The sequence below is a fragment of the Chaetura pelagica genome, unplaced genomic scaffold (genome assembly GCF_000747805.2).
Source record: "Chaetura pelagica isolate M959 unplaced genomic scaffold, ChaPel_1.0 scaffold178, whole genome shotgun sequence".
NCBI lineage: Eukaryota > Metazoa > Chordata > Aves > Apodiformes > Apodidae > Chaetura > Chaetura pelagica.
The window spans coordinates 3014134-3040597 of NW_009954505.1; the positions used below are offsets into that span (position 1 = coordinate 3014134).

General features: G+C 40.7%; 1 protein-coding gene across 2 annotated transcripts in view; it reads left to right on the forward strand.

Annotated features, from left to right (window-relative positions):
• CLCN4 (chloride channel, voltage-sensitive 4) overlaps nucleotides 1–25919 on the forward strand; it is a 26944-nt gene extending 1025 nt beyond the window's left edge. The window contains exons 3-11 of one of the 2 annotated variants that reach the window (XM_010004648.1): nucleotides 4452–4639; nucleotides 10183–10305; nucleotides 11918–12124; nucleotides 12217–12297; nucleotides 12848–13393; nucleotides 15655–15841; nucleotides 18281–18679; nucleotides 24128–24344; nucleotides 25829–25919. In XM_010004648.1, coding sequence (XP_010002950.1) covers nucleotides 4452–4639; nucleotides 10183–10305; nucleotides 11918–12124; nucleotides 12217–12297; nucleotides 12848–13393; nucleotides 15655–15841; nucleotides 18281–18679; nucleotides 24128–24344; nucleotides 25829–25919 — 2039 coding nt within the window. The remainder of the gene's footprint in view (nucleotides 1–4451; nucleotides 4640–10182; nucleotides 10306–11917; nucleotides 12125–12216; nucleotides 12298–12847; nucleotides 13394–15654; nucleotides 15842–18280; nucleotides 18680–24127; nucleotides 24345–25828) is intronic. The other variant, XM_010004649.1, reaches the window with a different exon arrangement.
• The last annotated feature ends 545 nt before the right edge of the window (nucleotides 25920–26464 follow it).

The following is a 26464-nucleotide window of genomic DNA, read 5'->3' on the forward strand; positions in this document are numbered from 1 at the left end:
GTAGGGAAAATGTTAGTTGTGGACACTCAGAGGAGAGCTTTGTAAATTGCTGTATTCACTCGGTTGTCTTCTTTATACACACATGAAGTGAAAATAGTTTCAGACTCAGTTTCAGATCTGCTTCCGTGCCAGACACACATTACATATTTTACAGCCTGCTCAAACTCAGATGGCAAATTAATGACTTTCCTGAACTGCTCCTATCTTCTCAGTTTAGCACATCCTCCAACTTGAAAGGCTCCATTTCTCTTACCATGTTGAAACAGCTGGCATTTTTTATGCTTTTTAGTGACGTCAGGTGTTCTTGTGTCATGCATGTATGATGTAAAGTTTCACAGCTTCCAAGCAGTGCGAATTTTCTTCTTACCCACTGCCAAGTCGATGCATTTATTAGAGTTGTTCAGGAGCCTCAGAAGTACTTGGGAGATTCCTGAGATAATGTTGCCAAAGTGACTTTTTTTTTTTTTTGGTGTGATTTATGTTCTTTTGTAAAGATACACTTGTTTCCACAAAAGCTTTGATGGGACGGTGAGATGGGAAGGGAGTCTGATAAACTGTGTACTACCAGAGCTGCCAAACCCTGCCTGAAAGCCAGGGGTAGCCTTATGTGGGACGAAGAATTCTTTTGCAAATGAAGTTAGAGCAAAACCTTGAGGGCACTAGTGACTTCCCACAAGCTAATCCATAAAACCCTGCCTCATACAGAGAGCGTGGTATACACCCACACACTCCCATTTGAGTAAAATTATCCCAGTTGTTTTGCTTCAGTTCCAGTTTGCAGTGAAACCTCATGAAAGGACACTAAAGATTCTCTGGAAATGAGGTCTTGGTAGCCAGAATGTGCTCATTTTGGTAAGGAAGAAGGAGCAGTAACCCCCATGAATGTGCTTAGTATGGAGATCAGGTGAGAACTGCCCACATGATGCTTCAGGAAAAGTTACTGAGCACTTTCTGGGCCTGTCTTGGTCAGAAAATTTGCACACTTTATGGAGTGATACAAAGCAATTTATGAGGAAATGAGCCTAAAAATTTTAGTGTGAAAGCCAAATTTTTAGGCACTAATTTTTAAGGAATTCTGAGTTTTTACTTTGCTCTTCCTGCCTGATGACCAGTGGCCATCCTTCAACCTAAACATTACTACTCCCAACTCTCGTGGTTTAACCCCAGCTGGCAACTAAGCTTCACACAGCTGCTTGCTCACTCCTGCCTGCTGGGATGGGGAAAAGAAGCAGAAGTGTACAAGAGAGAAAACTCTTTGGTTAAGATAAAGGCAGTTTAACAGGTAAAGCAAAAGCCGTGCACTCAAGCAAAGCAAACCAAGGAATTCCTTCACTACTTCCCACAGGCAGGCAGGTGTTCAGCCATCTCCAGGAAAGCCAGGCTTCATCATGTGTAACAGTGACTTGGGAAGACAAAACCGTCACTCTTAGCATCCCCCTTTCCTTCTTCTTCCCCCAGCTTTATATGCTGAGCATCATGTCACCTGATATGGGGTATCCCTTTGGTGAGTTGGGGTCAGCTGTCCCAGCTGTGTCCCCTCCCAGCTCCTTGTGCACCTGCACTCTAGCAAAGCATGGGAATTTGAAAAGTCCTTGCTTTCTTAGCAACAACCAAAAACCATCAGTGTATTTTCAACACTCTCCTCATACCAAATCCCATATTAAATCCAAACCACAATGCACCTCTAGCTACTAAGAAGAAAATTAGCTCTATCCCAGCTATTTATAGATCAGCTAAAGAGTCTGTGTTTTCTAAAGCTGTGTGAGAAAAAGTACTACCATACTAATGCTAAAATGCTCTGGTACTGGAGTTGGATGCACAAAAAAAGTCCTGTGCTACTTAAGTGATGTGGTTTTCTAACACAGGTGCATCAGGAAAAATACGATTTCAAAGAAAATTTTTAGCATTCTCCTTGTAAAGGAGGCCTTGTAAAAGATTATTATTTGCTATCATAAATCAAAGGAGAATGAGACAGATAAAAGGCTAATGTTGAAAATGAAGTTCAGCTTTTCCAGGCTTTGTAGTACTTCATTATTTTTCATTCCGAGCAGCGGTTACATAGAAGGGTGAACAAGTTCAGTTTGCTTGATGTAGAAGTAGAGAAGTAAACTTAGGCCGTATTGCAGAGATGCAGTGACATGTCTAGACAGCTTTGGTAAGAACAAGGCATTAATAGTTTGACTTTCTGAAATGTTGAACACCCTGCAACTTCCATTAATTTAACTTAAAGTTGCATAGATTCAGAACTTAGAAGAATTCTAGCCCTGGTCACTTGGCTTGTGAAGCATCAGCTATTATCCTGCAAGATTTTCTCTGTAAGTCATGTAGTATTTTCTACTTTATGTGGATCCCAAAACACTTGGCAAAAGGGTTTATTTGTGTTTTTTTTTTTCTAGAGGCACTGTGGTGCATGTGAGCTTCTTATATTAGAAAGCAGAATGTTTGTTCCTCACTCTGTTTTTTAACTGTATTGGGAGAAAATATTCAAAAGCCTGCCTTCCTTGGCACCTTAGTAGCATTAGTACTCAATTGGCTCATTAAGTGTGACTTGAGCTTTGAAGATTGAGGTGACTGCAGGGGATAGAAAAGGTCAATCAAGAGATGCAGGAGGCACAGCACCTGGTGCTTATGGCCAAGGACTGAGGAGTCTTTGTAGTCTTTCCTAAATGAAACTATAAACTCTCATTTCAGATAATTGGAGGAGAATTCAGAGTTTACTGCAAAACTCAGTAAGCTGCACATGCTGAAATTAGTAACATTGCAGTGATTTATCATTAGCTAAGAATATGGTTCATTTTTCCATAGAAACTTTGGAAAATGGAAAAGAGTAAGCAAGAGAAGGCCAAGGTCTTCGTGAAAGAAAACAACTGGTACAGACATCATCACTCCAACCTGCTCCCACCCCCACCTTTTTCTTTTTGTGTGTGTGTGATCTTGCCTAGTGTATCTGTATAGCTCTTCAGATTATTCCTATACATCAAAAAAATTCTTCATGGCTACCTGAGTCACACTGCTTGGCAGTGTGGTGACAATTGTCCTTCAGGGAGTGAGAAGACAGACTTACATGTAAGGCTTCCAGAAAACTTGTGGGGTTTTTCCCTTCTGTTGAATAAAAAACAGATCACAGGTGCCTGAATTATATGTGAATGGTATCGGGCATGGGATTTTTTTAGTTGGTTGGGTTTTTTGTTGTGTTTTTTTTGGTTGTTGTTTGTTTTTTTGTTTGTTTTTGATTATTTTTTGTGGTGTTTTTTTCCCCCACTTTCACAGAAAGGAGAAGCAGAAAACTATAGTTCCAAGTCAAATAAACTCGTTCTTAAATCCAGCTATGTGCCTTAACTGCTAGGGAAAAGGGGAGCAGCCCCACCCCTGCTTCATGCAATTGCATTCTTAGCATCAGCTACAAAGCTAAAAGTTTTAGAAACATAAAACCAGATCATTTTGCACTTTCCCAGGCTTTTTTTTTTTTTAGTGTTTTATTCCTACTGAAGTGCACTGATGAATTCTGTTAAATTCATCACCAGTTTCCTGAAATTGTATTCATTATTGCTAGTAAAAATGTAGTTGACTTCGACTTTCCATTGTATGTGAGAGGAGATGGAAAACACTAAATGATTTTTTGTTAGTTGGTGATTTAATGCTCTCTGGAAACCATGGGCAGAGGGATTGAAGGCAGGTCTGCCTTGCTGTGTTCTGGCTGTTCCCAGCCTCTCCGTTCCTGCTGCTGTTGCGTTCCTGAGGACACATCTGCTGCGGCAGGTTGTTATCATTGATCTGCAAATGCCCTCGGAAAGCAGGATTTTCTTTTTGTGTGTGTCTACTCACATGCGTTTTGCCCGTGTCTGTGTCCGGTGGCCACCGGGTGTCACTGCAGCTCCGTGTAATTACCGGGGAAAAACTGGGATAAGGATCAGTTTGGTAATGGGGAGATTTGAAGGATGGTTTGATTCCGCATGTTTGGATGCTAATGAATGTACACATCAAGGGCCCGATTCCGCTAAGTTCCTAACTCAGAATTTGGCATCTATACTCATTCTGTACTGAAATCATCCTTCCAAAAGGTTGCTGTGCTGGGACCAGTAAAGCCACAGGAAAACATACATATCCTTCTACTCCCCTACCCCTGAAATATACAGAGCAGCTTAAGACCTGCAGCTTAGTATGTGTGTAGAGACCCTGCATGAAGCCCTGCTTATCCCAGTCAAACGGTGCACCTGCCTGGGACAGGCTGCAGCATCAGTAGGAAAATTATAATATTTAAAACAAAAGCTTGTGAGAGGGCACTGAAGGTCAGACAAAAAGCTGGCATGGCTGTTTCTTTGCAAATTCTTTACTACCTTCAGTTGTCTGGTGTACTTGTGCTTACATTGCAGCTGCTTCCCCAAATCACGGATTTTTTGCTATTATCGTAATTAGATGTATTGTTTCTTTTCCTGCATTTCTTTTCCCAGGCACGTTAGCTGGCGTGATAGATTTGGCTGTGGACTGGATGACAGACCTGAAGGAGGGTGTCTGCCTGTCTGCCTTCTGGTACAGCCACGAGCAGTGCTGCTGGACGTCTAATGAAACCACATTTGATGACAGGGACAAATGTCCCCAGTGGCAGAAATGGTCTGAACTTCTTGTAAGCCAGTCTGAGGTACGGGAGACCTGATTAGGTTGGGGTCACAGCAGGCCAGGGAATGCCCTTTTTCATCCTTGCTGATGTTCCCTCCAGAGAGTTCCTGTGAAAGAGAAAGTAATGAACTGAGAGCCTTGCAAAAGCAAACAAAAAAAAGGCATTTCCACAAGCAGTATCTGCTTAACTTGGGAATGGTCCCATTGTTTCAGTGTCGTGCGTTATGGAAATTGGAAAACTGCAAGATTGCTCTGTCTTTGTGCCAGTATTAAAAAAAAAAGGAGTTTCATAACACTCATAACATAATCACCAGGGGACCTGAGCTGTTATCCCTTTTTTCTTTTCTTTTCTTTTTTTTTTTTTTTTTTTTTTCCTTTTAATTTCTTTTCTTTTAAACACAATTTTATGGGACAAAAAAGATGATCCCCGACAAATACGTTCTATAGGAAGTTTTTGGGATTGCAGATGTTTTTTATATATTCAAATGCTGTGAGTAGTAGTGGGAACTGCCTAAGTACTGCTTGTTATGCCCTTGCAACCAGTTTCTCTACCAGATAGGAAGATATTTAGCTCATGCCAAAAGCTGGGGAAATAATGGGCTGCCTGGGAGATGGTCAAAGTGAAGACTGTGCTGGGGGAGAGAATAGGCAGAGAAAAAGCTGATCTGGACTGACATGAAACTTGCATTTTAAGAACCTTTTTTCTGTAATTGAAAAAAATAATATTATAGTACTTTCAATACAAAGAATATTGTTTCAAAGCAAACCAGGTGAAAGTTTTGTCTTGAAGGCATCAGAAGAGGCCTTTCTAAAATCCTTTTAGCAGATGATACTTTATAAAAAACATGAAAATGCATTTTTATTTTCAACCTAAGTTATTTGATGAATTGAATAATATTGATCTATTCACAATCCAATTTTTTGAGCAGAATTATTTTCTTGAATACCCCCTTCATTTTTACAGGTGACTTGACCATGACAAAAATTGAATATGACTTAGAGGTGAGATGAATGTGGCTTTGAAGAGAACTGGCTTAAAAATCTGGTGATACAGATTGGCCAGTAATAGGAGAGGAAAAAAAAAATATATATTTCTATGAGAGAAATCATCTCCAGTCAGGCAATTAAAAAATGAGTGACCCGGAGAGATTGTCTCAGATCTTCCTCAAGTCTAGAGGTGGTTTGGTCCTGCAGAAAGTGTTAGAGGGCACCTTAAGTTTGTCATTCATGTTCCCTTCAGTCCTGGTTTAGGTTTACAGCAGTAACTAGTACTAGATGAGAGCACCTGTGAATATGTGTGGCCCAATTTTCCATAGTTCTAATCAACCATAGTGAAAGTAGTAGGGTGCTCAGTGTTCCTGAATATTCCCACCATTTGATCACAGGCAGGAATCTCTCTGCACAGTTGCCAGTCCACAGTGTCAAGCTTCCCTTTGCCAGAGGTTTGCTGGGTTCGTCAACAGATGGTTTGGGTGGCTGTGTCTTTGTAACAGTGAAGAAACCTTACCCTGGTGTAAAGTTGCAGGCCTGGAGATGATGTTGTAATTTAAGAGAACAAAAAAATGTGGGAAGGGAATAAAGAGGAGAATGTTACAATTGTTATGGGATTTGGAAAGCCTCTGCATGTGTTTGACATTGTGTTACACTGACAGGCTGGGATATATGAGCAGAGCATATCCTTGAGAAAATTTATTCCTTTCACCTGCTACTCGAAATCAGTAGTCACAGCTCTTGGATGCTGGGGCTGATAAGAAAGGTATCAGCTAGGTGGGTAGTGTGAAACTTTACTCACTTTGTATTCAGATCGAGTTTTTCACCCCCTAGTATACTCTCACAATGGGGAAAAAAAGAAAAAAAGAAAGAAAAGGAAAGAAAAAGGGAGGTTAATCTTGGCTTAGTTTTAGGCCCATTTTCAAAACAAATGGGCCTCTAAGATCTGTGTGTTTCTCGGCTGCCACGACCCAATGGTTATTGTAAATACTACTAACATAGCTGTCTAGTACTGTTACATTGAAATCCCAGGCAAAGCCCATCAAAAATGGGAATATGGAAAGTAAAAAGTCTATTTTGCAGAAAAAGGCTTGTGATATGAGCAAGTTTTGCATGAGTCCTGCAGCTGCAGAGGACTTTAAGAAGGATCAAAATACACTGCATTTGACTGTGTTTCAGGATAATTCTGCCTTTTTTCTTTATTTCTTTTTTTGTATGTTGATTCATTTTGTGCCAGAAATATGGATATATGGAAAACAGCCCTATAAAATGCACAGTTCACAGAAAGAACTCTGGCAGGGGGGTCCTGCTCTGGCGGGGGGGTTGGACTAGATGATCTCTCGAGGTCCCTTCCAGCCCCTAAGATTCTATGATTCTATGAAAGACTAATTTGGAAAACATTTTAAACAGAAAGTACTTGGACCAGTTTCTCTAAAGGTGCTCTGCTCAGACATGTCTTCTTTTTTATGCATCACTGTAAGTCCTTCTAATCAGAGATAAGACATTTTGAGGACTAAGATTTAGATCTGTTTTTCCTTGTGGTTTTGCCAGTTTATGGCTGTGATAAATCCTGAGAATTGTGGCATTTCCTATGGCATCTCTTGAAAAATATTTTTATTGTAGTCCTCCTATAAAATGACCTGAAAGCAGAGTCTTGATGTAGATTATTATGAAAAACATAATAACACATCCAAAATATACCAGACTGTCTCCTTGCCTAATTACTGTTTTGTAAACCAATGGCAACCTTCCTTCCTCTGTTCCTAAACTGCTTCCAAAGAGCATGCGAAGAATTTTTTGATGCAAAAGTTTCAAAACATCAGAATCACTGGAGGAGTGGCTGTGTTAAAGCACATTAGATGCCATCTACTTCAGCTCTATCTCTATCCCATCTGGTGATCCAGACCTTCCTTATTCTGTAGATCCAGCTTGGTCCTAACCTCAACTTCACTGGAGCTGAGGACCCCATTTCTGGTGCCTCACATCCATCCAAAGCAGAGGAAAGGGCCCCGTGTCTTCCATGGCTCCTGTTACCAGATCCAGAAATGGACTGGATTCCCAGTCCAGGGCTTCTGGATCTCCTGTCATGACAGAGAAGCTTCTCTGTACCTGGAACCCACTTCCCAGTTTGTAACCTCCACCGGATGTCAAGTCGGAGTACAGTGCTCAGCCTCTAGAGGAAGCCAGCACTGGCCAGCCATGGATGACACCCCGAGGGATGTGTTCTATTTCAGCATCCTTAGGTTGTGGGGGTTGTTTTCAGCTGTGTTCCATTTGTACCCAAATTGGACTCACACCAGGTCTGAAATGCTGCTGGGTCTTGCAAACTAAAATGCAGAAGTTTGCTCGGTTCCCCTGCGTGCTTCATTGCTATTGCTGCCAGTCCCACAGCCCGCTGGTGGCAAAGGTCCTAGCAGAACTATCTCTGCTGATGTGTGGTTTTGGTCTCTGATTCCCACTTACAAGACTCTCACAGATTCAGGGCCTTAGTAATGGCATGTAATGAATGAGAAATGAGCCATTTGCTACACTGAGTTACTACTACTTCACTTCCCCACGGTTTTCTTGTTATTAATCATTAGAAACTCCTGTAATAGGACCTGTAGAATGCCAGATATCTGGAAAATGTAACAATGAGAGTTTTCCCAAGGGATGAGACTGAACTGCTCATGTAGACTCTTCTGGGGTCCTGCCACAGTGCTGTAGGTGTATGTGTGATTGCAGTAATGAGCTGACATAGTTTTCCCATGACTCTGAGATGTGAAAGAAGAGGAAGTAAAAAGAAACCAAGTTAATTTGAGTCCAGTGAATTTAAAAACAAAATTGCAGCTTTCACTCAACATCTTAGGGCTGAGTTGCTGTAATGGTGTAGGCCTTCTTTGGAGTTACTCCAGGTTCACACTGACAGGAGAATTTTGCCCTCAGGCAAGATATCCAGAGTTTTCTCTAGAGGAAGAGTAAATATTGCCATAGCTGTTTGTAATTGAAAGCACTAGGAGAAGACATTAATGAGGAAATGAGACCATCTTCAGCTGTAGCAACAAAGATCCATGGTTACTACAGATGGACGTCGATCAGACTAAGCATGGAATCCATGACTGCTTAGTCTCAGGGCACTGGGGGATGGCATCACATTGCTCTTCTACTGTTATCAGAAAATCCATCTGCTAACTTTACCAATCACAAGAGGGCCTTAATAAATTGCCTTTCTTCCAAATATATCCATAAGGGTAAGGGCAGTGGTTCCCTTACTGCCTTTTTAATGGGACAGAGACCTGGCAAGTGAGGTTAGAAAGAATTTGTACTGTTAAAGGTTGATTCCTTCTAGGTTTGGAAACAGGGAGACTTTGCAGCTCTAGTTTTTTTGTGACTGGGAACTGGGCCTGGCCAACTCTGTCAACTGAAGACACAATACAACTGATTAATGCCTGTTTTCCTACTTGATTTATCATAATGTTGATATCCAGGCTGCTGTCCTGCAGAGCAAAGACAGGGGCCCCGATGTTCTTGAGCAGCTGGAATTGCATCCGGTAGGAAGAGTTCACTTAGAGGTGAAGGATTCATACCAACTCATGTACTGAGGTTCATCTTGGTTTTTATTTTGTAGGGTCATGTTGCTAGAGGAGATTGTTTGAAGGTTTAAACTCCTGGTATCAATTAGATGCCTCTGACTAGATTCTCTTTTGTCTGTGTAGGTGGGTTTTTGAAATGAATCTAAAAAATTATGCTTCCACAGGGAGGGCTATTCTAAGGCAGACTTTAACAGTTTTGACTTGACCATTGGAGACAGGCAGAAAGCTGGAAGGTCACTACTGACTGTTTTTTTCACTATGGCACTGCATGGGCAAACATTGCTATTAATCATTAGCATTTCCATCTGTCAGTAAAGTAAAGGTATTCAGTGTTAAGACAGGTTATTATTGACTGGAATGCTTTTAAAATATCAGGGTGAAAATGATTGAGATGTGTCTGACTGGCATCTGCCAAGCTACTGTGTTTTCATTTCAACTGAGTGCCATATAGAAGGAAATACTTTCTTTACAATTTTACCCTTCCTGTTTGTGAACTGAATGGGCTACTGATATACTCAGGGATGTTGTTTGGAAAGATCAGCATGTGCATGGAGTACTGACCTTTGAACACTAGTAGCCCTCAGAAAAAGATGTATCAGGGTCTCAGCCCCTGTCACCCACCATGGGAAGAAACAGCAGATTCCTTCATTAGGTGCCTTTTATCACCAATTACTTTTGTCCCTATGAAAGATTTGTTAGACATTTCAGAGGTTATTTATGGCTGACTTAATTTTTTAGTGCTTGAAAGATGCTCTGTTTAAAGTGTTTGGGATCCTTGCCAACAGACTGTATGGACTGGATTAGGTATATATGAGCATGCAGCTTCTTTCCATGAGTAATGAAAGTGTTGGAGTGTATAAACCCATTTCTCCCTCCTGAGGAAAAGTAGCAGCTAGCATGTAAATGAAAAGACCAGACTCTGTGCCACTATGATCCCTAGAAGAAGTGTGAGATTTACCAACCTGCATTTGTCTAACAATGTTTGTTACTGTTATTTTTCTAGGGTGCAAGTGCTTACATTCTAAACTATTTTCTATACATTATGTGGGCTCTATGTTTTGCTTTCCTGGCAGTCTCCCTAGTCAGAGTGTTTGCTCCCTATGCCTGTGGCTCTGGAATCCCAGAGGTGAGTTTCTCTTTGTGCATGAATATCCAAAAACCAAACAAATCAAACAAACAAAAAGATAATTTACTGCATTTTCCCATTCCAGAACTGTACTATGAGATAGCATAGCTATATAGGAACTGTAAAGTTCCTAATAGGATAATAGTCTTTCCATCTCATCTGCTGTCATCACTTTGTCTAACATGCCTTCGTGGTACCAATATCAATTTTTCACAGTACAAAATGTTTAAATGCCACTGTGACAGGTTAATATACATGCATCTTCATTGCCAGAGCTTGAATTAAAAATCAGCAGCTCCTGATCATCACTTTATGGAGTCCAGCCTTTTGTGGCTGAAACACATACTCACTAGAAGGTTATACAGAATTTTCCTTGGATGAAATTACTTGGGCCAGTTTCAAAAGCAGTAACCTAGGCCAGGCTTCAAATAAAACCAAAATAACTTGAAGAGACAGGGCTACAAAGCTACAGAAGATGTGAGATACCTATCATTTGGGATGCCTGAAAAGTTGTTGTCCATCTTCTGTACATTATGTCCTTGTACACCATGTTGTGCTGGTATGACATCATTATGGCAGCCAGAATCTCTGGTTTTCAATATTTTGCATTTTGAGCCCAGTCCATATTTAAGTTGTTAAAATGAGGAACCCTGTAATTCAAGCAGCATACCACCTCAAAATTTTTGAAATCAATGCAGTCTTTTCTTAAAAGTGCTGGTTCTATTACCAGTGAAATTAGACTTAAGAATCTGGCAGACAGAATCAACAGCACAAATTTTAGAAATCTTGGCACACTTTTTTTTCTTCATCTTTAGGAGAAACATCCAAGTGTTTCATAACCAATCAGGTAAAAAAAAACCTACCACAAAAAATTTGAAATAATTGTATCATTTCCATGGCTCAAAGCAGTCAAGTGTGTGTTTATTACATATTTGATACAAGTATCTTAAAAAAGTTCAGTTAACTGTAAATCAAGTTTTCAAGGGGTAAATGTCTCATGTCAGGTGATGCTCAGCTCCAGTCCATTTCCAGGGCTAGAGTCCAAACCCAAATCCCACCCTGCAGGCTGTGTGTCCTGCATGTGCATTGTGCTCTATTCTAGCCATTCATATGCAAGATTAAGAGGAAATGTGTAAAATTAAGTACTCTTGGGCTTTCTCCTTTCATCATACTTGCATGCTTTTAATGGCACGATCATTCCAAATACCTAGAACTTATTTTCTCTTGTTTTGCCTGGGAGGAGTATGTGGTTGTTTATTTGCTTTTTTCTGCTTTGTTAAAGTTGAGTCTAGTTTAAATCTGATCCTGTAAGCCATGGGGATATATGATAGTTTTGTACTTGTATTGATCTATGTAAGACTCCTTACTGAAGCAGGGGACCACCCATAAGAACAGTAAAAGTGTGGTCTGCTTAACCCCTGCCCACCTATTACTGTGGGAACATTGCCCTGGCCACAGTTTCTTTCTCTCCATAACTGCTCCATTTCAAGTAGTCTGCAATTTTTTTTATTTTTAATTTTTTTTTAAACTTTGCTGAGGTTTTAGCTCCATTTGCAAGTTCAGAGTAGAAAAGGTTTCTTCACCTCTTCAACATGTTCTTCCTGCTTTCCAGATAAAAACCATCTTGAGTGGGTTCATTATTAGGGGCTACCTGGGAAAATGGACACTTTTAATCAAAACTGTCACCTTGGTTCTGGTGGTATCTTCAGGCCTCAGCCTTGGGAAAGAGGGGCCGCTAGTCCATGTGGCCTGTTGCTGCGGAAACTTCTTCAGCAGCCTGTTCTCAAAGTACAGCAAGAATGAAGGAAAGAGGAGAGAGGTGAGGTTGCCTCAAATAATGTCTAATTTCCTTGTCCAGGTACTCAGTGTTTTGAAGGACTCACACCTTGCGTGTCAATATTTGCTTTGTAGGTGCTCTCAGCTGCAGCTGCCGCAGGAGTATCTGTTGCCTTTGGGGCCCCAATCGGAGGTGTGCTTTTTAGTCTGGAAGAGGTGAGATCTGGCAGTTCACTTGCTTCAAGAAGTATACTTTCGACTTTCACTGCCTTTAAACAATATTCCTCTTTATTTTTCAAATATTTATTTGTTTATTTTTATGCTAAAGTAGAAAGAATCTTTAATTTCTAGTAAGAAATGATCAGGTATTTTAGCGTAATTTGAGTAAAAGAAGAGCACTGGATTTCTGGAAACAAACAAAATTGTTCAATCTGGAAATATATCACAGTGCTGAACCTTCTCCAGCTTTCAGCCCACTGTTGCATGGGCTGAACTGCCAAGCACTCATCTCAGCATCTCTAGACAGCAACTTTGGATTTAAATTTATCAACTTTTCTCTTGTTGCTGCTCCCTATAAAAAAATGTCTTTTCTGATATCTTTGTGAACGTGTTCTGGCTATGGTAAGGACCGGTGTTCCCAGAAAAGCCAGGTGTAGAATCACAGATGAAACACAGGTCTTACTGTGTGCTGTGCTCCTGTGAATAATTAAAGCACATACTCTCTGTCTCACTCAGTGAAGCGTTTACAGTCTCTGCTTCGTTTTAGGTCAGCTACTACTTTCCTCTCAAAACCCTCTGGAGGTCATTTTTTGCTGCTCTCGTGGCTGCCTTCACACTGAGGTCCATCAATCCTTTTGGAAACAGCCGGCTGGTCCTGTTCTATGTGGAATACCACACCCCCTGGTACATGGCTGAGCTCTTCCCCTTCATCCTGCTCGGCGTCTTCGGTGGCCTCTGGGGGACCCTCTTTATCCGATGCAACATCGCCTGGTGCAGGAGGCGAAAAACCACCAGGCTGGGGAAGTACCCGGTGCTGGAGGTGATAGTGATAACAGCCATCACTGCCATCATCGCCTACCCCAACCCCTACACCCGGAGGAGCACCAGCGAGCTGATCTCAGAGCTCTTCAATGACTGCGGTGCCCTGGAGTCCTCGCAGCTCTGCGACTACATCAATGACCCAAACATGACCCGGCCGGTAGACGACATTCCTGACAGACCTGCTGGCCCTGGAGTATACACAGCCATGTGGCAGCTGGCCTTGGCTTTGGTGTTTAAAATTGTCATCACCATATTCACCTTCGGCATGAAGGTAAATGGGAGGCGGGCACAGAAGCTGTCACGAGCACACAGCATGGATGGGTTGCCATCAGCACCTGGGGTCTACCTTGCGGGCTTTGTGTGCTGCTGCTGACCTACACCCAGCCCCACAGGTGTAGCTGACATGCCTGCTGGTTTACCCACCCACCAGCACCTTGCTCTGAGGGCCCCTGTCACTTCAAAGGGATGAGCCCTGCCTTTCCAGATCCTAGTCATCTGCAGCTTTATCGAGTGAAAATGAAATCTGAGTGTGAATGCAAATTCTTGCCAAAAAGCAAATTCATGATTATTCCCACTGCAGCTGTCTTTCTGCTCTCTCAGGGTTATGTACTATTTACACTGTTATTTGTCTTGTTGGATTTATGTCTCAGCCTGCCTCAAGGTAGCCATGCTCAGAGAAGCAATAGCTTTGAATTTACTGGTGCACACATTTAAAACCTCACAAAAATATAAAAGTAGCTGAAAGATTATATTTTTAAATCTTTTTAAGGACTGTAGCTTGGAAAAAAATAATAATGAGAGAATGAGTGGGAGGACTGACAGATGTGCCATTTGATTATTCTGGATTTGCAGCTTTTTCCTTCCATTCCCCCTCCTCCCCATAAATGAGTGATGAAAGGTCCAAGAGCAATTTAACCAAGCTTTCAATATATACAAAGCTGTTTGTGGTGAGTTTTATATATCTGATTGCTAGAGCCCATATAAAACACATATCTGTCTGTCTACAGCTCCCATTATCTGAGCATTTAGTCCTGGATCTGATTGCAGCAGATGATGGGAAGTTTTTCTCAGTTACACACTCTATGTTATGCCACACTCAAAGCTAAAACACCTCATCTTTCTCTTAAAAACTGAGCTGGAACTGAGGATATATCTTTTAGAAGACCTGCTATCCCAAAAGAATAGAACTTGTTGGTGTTTGTTTAGCTTTTATTTTGTATTTTCTTCATTTGGGATGTCCCTGATGACAAGACCTGCTGAATAGTAGAAGGTCGCTTAGAATCAGTGGCTGAGTCCTGCTGATTTCCTGAGCAGGAAGAATGGGTGGCAGTTCAAGAGCACAGGAGTAATATTTCTGAAGGGGGATTTGAAATGAGATGCCTTTCAGTGCAGAAAGTGATCTGTGTTTCAACTGGCAGCCAGTTGTTGTTATGCTTGTTCATTTGTTAGAAAACTTGTGAGTTTGATTCTTTGTTTGCTATGTGGTTCTTTATTTATTCTATATATTTAAAATGTGTTAGAAGTAATTGACAGTTTCAACTATTCTTGAAAGGAACAGACAAAATATCTTTACACATCAAATCTAGAAGGCACTGTAAGACTGTTACATTAACACTATATGGTGGGAAATAGAGCTTCTGCTGTTATCATCTCTGACAGCCCTGGGCCATGCCAAGGTTGTTGGTTGAGTTGTTTAGGAAGCTCAAGGGGTATTTTCAGAACTGAGAAGATCTAACAGCCTTTTCTCTCTAACAACAACAAAACCTCCATGCAAGCTCTTGCAACAGATCTCTTTTCTCCACCAGGAAATTTATCTCCAACTTGACATCTAAGAGGAAATGCACTTAGTGAATTTTCATTTTCTGTTATTTTATTTTTTCATTTCAAGACTGTTCTTTAATGATTTGTGACTTGTCTGTGTAGCAGACAACAAGGTAATGATTCACAGAACTTTCTGCATAATATATAGCAAACTGAGATGAAGAAATAGCTGCCTCTGAGCAGCAAGCCTTGTTTCTCTAAATTTTTATTCTGTGTTTGACATTTAATTTAAAATTGGGTCTGATTTAGCCTGAAAGGGTAGTAATAAAACCATAAAATACTCTATGTGTTAGATGTTGAAATCAAGGGGTTATTTTCAGTTAAGCTGATTCTCAAGCCCATGACAGAACCACCAGCAGCTCCTGCCTTCCTGCAATAAAGGCAAAAGCAGGAGCATCTTGACTTTAAAAGCAGACTGTTATTGAGAAACCCCATTTATTTATCTATTTCAGTACTATACAGTAGGTAGGATTCAAAATTACTTTAAAAAAACACATTAACATTTTAAAAAGCTATTAATACACATGTAGCCACACCAACTCAGTCACTTTAGAAATCTATCTCAGGCCACTCAAACATCATTATGGGCCTTCTGAGCTAGCATTTAACAAGGAACTGGTGTCTCTTAGTGCTAATAATAATTTGTTCACTCAATAAGTTCATTGCTAGTCTTTTTTGTCAACATGCTCATGTGTCTGTATTTTATTCAAGATCCCTTCAGGTCTTTTCATTCCCAGCATGGCTGTTGGAGCCATGGCTGGCAGGATGGTTGGGATTGGAGTAGAGCAGTTGGCATATCACCACCATGACTGGATCATCTTCAGGAACTGGTGCAGACCTGGGGCAGACTGTGTCACGCCAGGACTTTATGCTATGGTGGGAGCGGCGGCTTGCTTGGGTACAGTACCTGCTGACCATTGCTTTCTCCATGGATACTGCTGATGTCTGGGGACCTACAAATTGTTTATGAAGGCCTGGTGTTTGCGTTGGGTGCTAAGCTGGCATTTCTGGACTGAACAGATGTGATGGGCTAAAGCACGAGCAGCTTCCTCAAATGGTCTCTCCAGTGATGTGCCAGTTAGTCAAGAAAAGAGAGGTTTGCAGTCACCAATGCCTGCTGCTTGCAATCTGTCAAAAAGCATGCAGAAGGAAAGAAAAAATTCAAGTTAGGCTACAGGTTTCCAAGAAGGAGTGTTTGGGTTTGTTTTGGTTTGGTTTCCCTTATGGTGTAATGAAATCCACTGTAGCTGGACTAAGGCTAATTCCTTGTTCAGACTGCTCTCTGTCAGTGCAGGGAACAAACTTCCCAGTTTGGCTAAATTTTAAGTTACACAGAGATAAAAATTCTGAGGCTTATTTTGGCTGTCTGTTATACTACGGTCAACTGATCTGTCTTTTGGCTTTTGTTTTCACCATAAGGCAAATATCTGATTACATTCAATCAATAGGATTTATTGGATGTAACAGGAACGATCTGTTAACTATTAAAGCAAGATCACCCATTAATACCTCACATATCAAGTTTCTAGTCATAGATGCAACAGAAATGTTACAAGCATATCATCTGAACACGTTTTTAACTGATCATCTCTTGCCTTCTGGACTCGTATGGTCTACCTCCTTCTGTTGTTGCTGTTGACACTTTCATTAGACTATGAAATGGTAGTGGGGAGGCATAACATGATTAATGTAATTGGGTAGATTTGAAATGAAAGATGTCCTCAGGAAAGAGCTGGAAGAGTTTCAGTTTTGGAGTAGGATCATTTGTGTGATCATTTATAGAGGAAGGAAGGGTGGGATTTGCTTGTCTAAATTTAATGTCTATAATACAGATGTCAGCATCTGGGCTGGTTGTGTTGATACCCTTCATAGTCAAAACAGAAAAATGAGATATTGGAAAGATCAGGCTCATGTGGAAAGAGACACCTAAACCCAGGCAAATGTACAGATGAATTTGGCCTCAAAAGTGCCTGTTTTTGTTTGTTTGTTTGTTTTTCCCCAGAGATTATAAAGGCAACCTGCATCACCTCTTTGGATGTGAACACTACAGCAGTGTAGACACAATTATTTCAGTATTTCAGCTAGGATGAATGTTACTGTCAAAAAGAGTGGCACACTTCTTGTCCATAAATGATCTTAATGTTCATAAAATAAACTAATTGTCCTCTGATATTCCAGTTTATTTGCTAGCTAGCAATCACTTCTTCTTTCAAAAGGTCCAAATCAAGGTGCAGTAATTTTGATAATATGGTGAGACATACAGCAGAATGGTCACTACTCATTCTTAAGCCCAAGATCTGTCTAGCTTAGAGTAAGAGGTATAGACTAAGTATTAAATGATTCTTACTCTGGTATCTGCTCTCAGCTTTTCAGAGTCAGAAGTTTAAGGCATTCCTCAGATGAAAGTTATATCCGGATCATCGTGTTAAATAAAAAACAATTCAATTTTCCTGTATGCTGCTAGATTAAAAGCGTCCTTTAATGACCTGTTTCTGATTTCCCTCATCTAAAATGGTGCTGTATTTTGAGGCCCCAAAATAACAGATTTATTACATTTACCTTTTGAACAGAGGCAAAGAAATGTTACCTAATAATTCAGTGATGCATACATACTTGCCTGCTGTTATGTGATTATTTTTATCCTTTAATGTAAACTGAAGAAGGAGAAAGGGGCTTGCTTATGAAATTAATACAGAAAGACTAGAAAACTACAGCTACAACCCTGTCTATGGCTGCATGCCTAGATGGCCTCAGACCAAACTGTATACAGTTCAAACTGTATGTTACACTGATATAAAAAGCTAGGATTTAAGCTTTATCATAGCTCTTGCAGTGGTCTTAAACTATCCTTACGTAGGATTTTGTAACCATGTCATGTCCAAAGATAATGCTTAGCTTTCTGTTCTGTATGAATGTGATCGTTAAACCAATGCGAAGGCTCTCAATGCTCCTCCCTGCCCCAGGCCGTGGTGTTTAGCTGATTCTTAGAGTAAGTTTAAAGGGTTTATGGCAGGATCCAGTATTAGTTCCTTTAGTATCTAGTATAGCTGATATTTGGCATGCTTTCTGGTGTGGTAGCTCAGACTTTTAGCATGCATTATTTGCCTTCCAAATTTGCTAACAAAGATGTTAGCATCTTTGGCTTGAGCAAGTTCACTCAATCATTTTGATGAAAATTGCAGTAGACTAAAAAAAAATCTCTTTCTTCAGTGAAATAAGCCCCCAAATACTACACAAAGTATAGGGGCCAACTACTCAGCATGAGTATAAGACTAAAATATATAAATGAGTTGCTCAAGAGCACTGAGGGAAACTTCTCTGCTTTTCTTATTGGCAGGTGGCGTTACCCGAATGACTGTGTCTCTGGTGGTGATTATGTTTGAGCTAACCGGAGGCCTGGAGTACATCGTACCTCTTATGGCTGCAGCTGTCACAAGCAAGTGGGTGGCAGATGCCTTTGGGAAAGAAGGGATCTACGAAGCTCACATTCACCTGAACGGCTACCCCTTTCTGGATGTGAAGGATGAATTCACCCACCGAACCCTGGCAACTGACGTCATGCGACCGAGGCGTGGGGAAGCTCCTCTCTCTGTGCTGACGCAGGACAGCATGACGGTGGAGGATGTTGAGACACTAATCAAGGAGACTGACTACAATGGCTTTCCAGTGGTGGTTTCAAAAGACTCAGAGAGACTTATTGGATTTGCACAGAGACGAGAGCTGATTCTTGCAATAAGTGAGTATGGTATCCGAGTATATAAGTTTGATTTTGATAGGAATTGATAGGGTAGGATGCTACTAGTGTTATTCACCTTGAAGAATGGATAAATAAGAAGCAAACCTAACTTCTTCTTCAAGTCTGGCTTTTACTAGTTGCTAGGATCCATAGCTGCAGGCTTTTCTATTGTAGCATATCTCCTCTGTGGCTTGACTTTTGTGTGCTTAATTTTATTGTTACTCACAACAGTACAATACAATTCTGCTAGAGAAAAGAGAGATAAACCAAACTCATGGCCAGAAGTTTTGTCAGAACCAGTTGAAAATCCACTGCAGCGCTGAGCTTCCTGTATCCATTGGCAGCTGGGGCAGTCATGAATCTTTGTCACACAGGGAGAAAGTTCAAGTCCCTGTGCTTCTTTCTGTTGCACTATGTCAATGTTTTTCACATCCAGGCCTTTTCCACTAGGAGTGCAAGGCCTTCCAGTGGAGCATACTGTTTGGTAAAGATGGCTGAGTTTTGTCAAGCATCCATTGGAAAGCTGGCTGGTTGCCTGAGAGTCCAATGCAGGTCATTGCAGGTTTTGCCCCATCAGGTGCTCTCCTTGTTGGCCTGATAGCTAGGTGGGGATTGAAAAGACAGGTACATTGGATGAAACAAGGGTTCCCACCTTCCCCACATCCAGGGCATCTAGAACTGCACAGGTCTGTGAGCCTGGCAAATCAGCCCCACAATCTGCTCTCAATTCTGGCAGTCCTGTGGTGCTGAGGACCAGCTGGGCAGGCAGACAGGCAGCTGGCTGGGCACGGTTGCCTTCTACTTTTCAGGGGATGTCTGGCATATCCAAATCTCCTTGATGTAGAATTATTCCTCTCTGAATAGGCCTGTTTCATCTCTCTACTTAAGGCACTTTTGAAAAGCTGTTGTCTCAGCTGGAAACTCCACTACGCTTCAGAAAAGAAAATCCACAAATAGAAAATCACTTTTCACAAAAATAAAATAAAATGTGAAGTAAAGTGCTCTTTAAAGCACCTAGCTTTTTAATGTTTGTTTCTTAAAAAAAACAACTTCATCTCCTGGATGTAAAAATACTCAATCTAAGTGACTAGACCTACAATTTTTACTAATTTGTTTATGGACACTCAGCTGTTAATTGATTCCTCCTTCTCATCCTATAGCAAAAAAGCCACCAATGCTACATCAATACTACATGCAGAAGAAGAAGTGTCAGACCCCATTTTTTCCCCCCCTTAAAATGTGGTGCAGTATTCTCTTCAGTAAGACACTACTTTCTCAATTTTTCTTTTCTGTACTTGTCATTTCACCTAGAGAAAACATTTAATGAACTGAATTATTTTTTCATTTTGTTATATCACTAATTTCTCTAAATGCAGGGAAGCAGAACAGGCCTTACTGCTAGTTCTACAGGTCCTGTCATTCTACAATTGTAATTTAACTTCAAAGGAGTGTGGGAATCTAACTTTTTCATTAAAAGCCCACTATCACTGGTTGCTCCTTCCTCCTCCAAAAATAAGTCTCCATGAAGTTATAATCCTCTGCATACCAATCTCTGTATAAGAGGATTTTAGAGACACCAAGATGAAGTCCAAGGCTGCTAGCTGCAATACTCCTTTCAAACAACTGATTTTCTCAGAGGACTAATCTTCCTTTGGTAGGAACAAAAGATGCTTTATATGGTCAAGCTAAGAAAGTTAATAGCGTCTGAAGTTGTGCCAAATGTGTAAACACCAAGAGCTGATACCATTTATAAAATATTTTGTATTTTATCCTGCTTTTGCTAATGCTTTTCAGTGGTCTTCTGCATTCCCTGTGAGGGAAAAAAAGAACCTTAATTAGATGTATTTAGCCTACTATGTGTCTGGCTTTTACACTGTGTGTGCCATGTCATGGCTGTAACGCTTGTTGCCATCCTACCTTTATAGTTGTTTGCATCTCCTTTGCAAGGAGGTATGTCAGTGGGAAAATCGCATGGAGTGAAGATGCAAACCTCTCACTTTACAAGCAGAAAGATCAGACACTGTCTGAAGCAGATCAGAGAAGTTTGGGGAACTAAGTCTTAATTCAGGTCATAAATGGCAACATGGCTGAATGGGCTTGTTAGGAGATATGTCAAAATGTCCAGTTATGTCCTGCCCTGTTTGACAACTCTTCTCTTTGACATCCACGTTTTCCAGAGGAAAAGGTACTGTTTCCTGATCAGTTCTAATTAAGAGCATCTTTCATAGACTCTGGGGCAGAACTGAGATTTGAAATAAAAAACTTCTCTGTATAGATATGTTTTCCTAAAATCCTCAGCTGTCAGGGACTGTTGGTCATCCTTTTTCTCTTGTGTTGATTATGACGGCTCTTGATGTCGTTCTCCATTGACTCTGTGATAAATAGCTAGTATTTCCAGTATGCTTTGTGTCTTTGTGACTTAAAATACAGATTTGTTTTCATTTTTCCAAAAGACACAGTATATGGTTCCAGTACAGGGCAGGGAAGAACACTGGTTTTATACCATGCTAGCAACTTTTTGATAGCTAATCCTCTTTCACTGAAGACCAAAGTTGCTTTGCATTTATTGCAGGAGTCATCACTGCTCATCATTACCACAGAGTAGCTAATGTGTTGCAAACCTTCACCTCAGCTAGTTTCAGAGTTGTGTCCATGGAGCCATACGCTAAATCCCCTTAGACTATAAAATGACTTGCCAAGAGGTAAACATCACAGGTGGTGAAGCATCTTTTATTCTCCTGTTCAGATTCTTATTTCCTGCTCAGGCTGACAGCATCCAGAGATACTGGAGGTCTGTCTGGGAACAGTACAAACCCCATCTGTGTAGTGCTATAGCCAGAGAATGAGGTCCTCTAAAGATCAGAGTGAGGCCCATACCAATATCTCTCCTTTCACTGCATTGTGACCTGCAGAACACCTCATTTTGAGCCAGCTTTAGTGCCTTCATATGATAACATGTTACATGATGCAGACACATGATTTCAACCAAGAAGGTTCAGCTTCTTTCTCTGGCCCAATAAATTGTGCATCAGTAGGGTGGTGGCCCAGGGAATACTCTGGGAAAGTACTCCAGTTCCCTCCCACAACTGACTTACTGGATGAATGCAATAGCTGTAGAGTCCCACATCAAATATGTGTTCACACACAGATCTCTGCCTTGTGACTTACACCTATATAATGTCTTTCTTACTAAGTGGAGCACTAAGCATGTTCTAGAAATGCATCCAGTCCTTGCAAAGAGAATGAAAATGTCACTGCCAGTTGCTCAGAAGTACCTTCAGGAGGATTGCATCCCTCCACTGGTCCTTGTTGAGCAGGTAAGCAGGATGGGTGGGCAGAGTCACTCTCTGGAAATAGGTGTCTACATTGTAGATGGCACCTACCTTATAGTCTAATGGAGGGGAGCATTTGACCCTGTAAAGCTCTTCTTAAATTTGGCCAGCTTCAGAGGTATTGTACAAAAGGCAGAGTCTTGGATGCAAGCCACTTGGCCTCTATAATGTACTTCTTTCAGTGTGGAGGTAGGAAAGCAACATAGTTAATATAGGCTGTGAACTGGTAACTCCTGAATAGGAGAAGCTGCTCTCACATTGAGAAAACTAATTCACTCTCTAGCTATGACAGATGACTGTAAAACAGACACTGTCATCCATTTGCTTTGCTCCTTCTGTTAAGCTGTATCTGTTTCTTACTCACTGACTGCAAAAATGATCTGTTCTTCTGTTTTACCTTTTACTCCCCCATCCAGTGAGACTGCATACAAAGTCCACCATTTTTTCTGATGCCACTGAATTTGCTCAATAGTACTACATCACTCTAATTTCTCAAGAGAGATGCTTGACTTTGAAGAGTGAAGTCATGGCTTTGGCTAATCTGTTGTCCAGGGTCATTGCTGCCTTGGGAACAGCAATGTACTAACTGAAATACTTCGGCCTATTGCTTTGGGTGCAGCTTTGGGAAGGAAATACCTAGCTGTCAAGGGTTTTTATCAAAGGGTGGGAGTTCCCTTCAGTTTGATTAATGTTACCTCTTACCACAGATCATATATCAAAGAACTATGCACGCATGTTCACACTTGAAATTAGATGTATAAATCAAAACAAGATGAGACAAAGTTAGCATCATTCTTTTAAATTGCAATAGGGCTAGTAATAGGCTGGGTGAGAAGGCTGAAAATCATATACTGTACTGATATTAGGTTTGAGCCAGCACTGCTCCAGTTCCAGAAATATACATCATTAAAGGAAAAAAATGCAGCTGGAACATGTTGGAAACCATTACTGTCTGCACATTACAAGTCACAGGAGCAGGTTTCTGCACTTTGACTGATGGCAATGAGCTCCAAGAATATATATATGCACTTTGAGTATGTCTGATTTGCTGTACCTCTCAAGAGCAGAAGGAGCCTGTATTAATCAGAGATAATAATTCTAGCAATTTCCAAGAATTTATTAAAAAACAAAATTTAGATCCTCAGAGCCAAACACATGCTTATGCTGGGGAGAGAGAAGTGTCTATCATTTGGAAATCCTTCTCATATATTGGTTACGCCCTGCAGTGTTGAGTAGAAATGAGGTAAACACTACAAAGAAAATAAACTGCTCCAATATCAAAAATACTTGTTGGAGCCTACTTTTAAAAGGCTTATAATGATCATGTAAAGCCCAGATGTAGTGTAAAGCTCACTTTTTGGATCAAAATATGAAAGACAGCTTTTGAACTTTTGAAAGTAGTCAAATATGTACTGTTGAGAAAAATATACCAATCTCATTTACTTTCGTTTATTTTCCTTCCCATTGCCATTTTCCTTCAAGCAGGATGTTGTTTTTCCCTGCCCTTTTAAAATCTAGATATGCAAACTCTTTAGGCATTAAGTACAAATCCTCAAAATTTGCCTTGCATGCCAGAGAGGTGTGCTGTTCTAAAACACTCACATCACCCCCAGATCCCTGGGAAGTGAATTTGTCTTTCCCTAACTTAGTGTTCCTAAATTCATTCACCATGACCAGATTTCCCGCACTCCACTGAGGAGTCTGAGAACAAACATAGTACTCTGAGCCAGCTGGGACCATACCAGGCTGTTGACTCCTTTGGGCATATAATAGTAGTTTCTGTTGTAATTCTTACAATGGAGGAAATTACATACCATAATTTGAATTTAACAGAAATTGGATTAGCGATGTTTGTGAATGCAACCAGCTGCATATTTATTCAGAAAAGAAACCCAGGAAAAGTGTGTGTTTGTAAAAACATCACTTACATTTGCTTCAAGGGGAAAATGTCTCAAGGAAATTCATGTTTGCTCTTTAACCCCAACTTCTGGGATCTCAGTACGTTAAAGACAAAAAGCTAATATTACCTTTGCTTTCCAAAGATGAATGATTTTTTTTTGCTTTGTTTTGTTATCAAGCCTAACTCACTCTCTACCTCGGTCTTTCTGCTATACAGAGAATGCAAGACAGCGTCAGGATGGGGTGGTGAGCAACTCCATCGTGTATTTCACTGAAGACCCCCCGGAACTGCCACCCAACAGTCCCCATCCGCTGAAGCTGCAGCGTATTCTCAACCTGAGCCCTTTCACTGTCACTGACCACACGCCAATGGAGACTGTGGTAGATATTTTCCGGAAGCTCGGACTGCGGCAGTGTCTTGTCACTCGGAGTGGGTGAGTAGATGCTGAGTAGCACGCTTAGAGAATCTGAGATTTTCCTCAGCATTAACAAAAGCATGGTTTTTCCTGTTTAAAGCCAAGTGTAGGAAGTAGCACCTCTGAGACAGTCAAGTGAGTATTTTGATATTTGTTTATTTTGTGAATGGAAGAATAAGGGAAGCTCACCCAGTGTCCTCTGCAGAACAGCAAAAGAAGTCGGACTCAGAACCCAAGTGGCTCTTGCCAGGTGTCATGTTTCATTCTCTTCTCCCAAATCCTTAGCGTATTGTCATTTAGATAAGGTAAAGATGAATTAAAATTAAACTGTTCTGACTCCCACTATCATTCAGTTTTCAACAGAGGCAGATCTGGCAAGTAGTATTGTTTGCAAAATATATGCCTGTCTCTAGACATCCAGCTAGATTAGATGCTTGTGAAGACTGTGATAGAGATGTCAGTGGAGGAAATTTAATCTACTCAGCTTTCTTTAAAGCATAACAGAAAGGCATATAAACTGAAAGTCCACAAAGAGCAGCTGAAGAAGTATGGGCAAACATGAAATTAAAAGAGTAAAGGCTGCACCATGTATGCTAGAAATAACATGCCATAATTCCAATGGGATTTGAGCTATTTTGGAAGCACTTCTCACCTCAGAATTCAGTGGTAAGAAGAAACGTTACAACAGGAAAGCAAAACTAGAGCTATCATTTTCAACTGTGGAAGATTAAAATTTCATATTTTTGTTATTCAAATACATTGCAGCTTGTTACTATCAATGTAGTGTCCTCAGCATTAAGACAATAAGGTCTATATTGGGAAACAGATTTAGGTCCTGATTTTAGGTGCTTTGATTTGGGAATTTTGATCTTCAGTTCAAGCACTTACAAGAAATGAAAGGTGAAAAAACTATAGTTTCAAAATCCAGTCCCTCATGGCCTTCAAGAACTGGAAACAAAAGCCCTTGAATACTGAGGATTAGGGCATTTTTTACTCTTGGTGCCAGACATCCTATAGGCCTCATCTTTCTTGACAGATAGAATTAATTTGGGTTTCACATAAATGACTAAGTAACACTCACGTCTGAAGGAATTATGCTGTTGGACAGCGAGAGTTTCAGAAAGTCTGTGTTTTAGCTTATAAGTTTGTGTATTACTAAACCCCATGCCCTAGATCAGGGCACTGCAGCCTTGGCTTTGAGCTGTTGGTCCTCTGCAGTCTGAGCCTAAGGAAACTCATGATTTTGTTGTACAAAGTGTCAGTAGTTGTAGCTCTTCACTCAGTCATATTCGCAAAAAAAAGTTAACAACCCCAAGTATTTCACTTAATGATCGTGGCTGAGGTAGAGAGAATGCTTTTTATAAAAGATAATCACTGGGGAACATATGAGATGGACAGTGCTATGTGGAAGCATTCATAAGATGTCCCTGTAGCTTAAGAGGGCACAAGAAAGGATGATATATGAGATCACTGTTGACCTTTCCTTTCCTTTTCTCCTCTAGGAGGCTGCTGGGTATCATAACTAAAAAGGATGTATTAAGACATATGGCTCAAATGGCAAACCAGGACCCTGAATCTATCATGTTTAACTAGCCTGGTAAAGGAAGAACAAAGTAACCCCAAAGGAATTCCTTCTAGGTTAACATAAAGGCTGTGTTTGGTGTATAATTTGTTTAAAGAGAAAATGTAACATGTATGAGGAATGGCCCAATATGCCTGACGGAGGGAGTGGATGCAAGATGGCACTTATTTAATGAGGAAGGCAGTTTGGAGGCTCCAAGCAGCTGTAGACATCAAGCTGTTTCCTTAATGAGATTTCCAGCAGCTCAATTGGAGTGTTGGTGGGTGTAAGTCATGTAGTGCTTAGAGACAGAGCCAGGAGTGCCAGTGGGATGCATCAGTGTTCACACTAACTCTTGAGGCAGGTGCAAAGACTAGCAGACGCTGTTTATGTACAAGCCATTAACAGATGTAAAGATTTGTATTCCAAACTAAAGAGTGTGTATGAGTAACGTCAGCTTTTATTACTGAAATCATGGTTATTTATTTGTGACTGAATGATGCCATTTTCATGAGGGGAAAAAAAGTCATATTTTAAATGAAAATTTTTGTCATCTTCATTTATTTTTGTAGAAGTT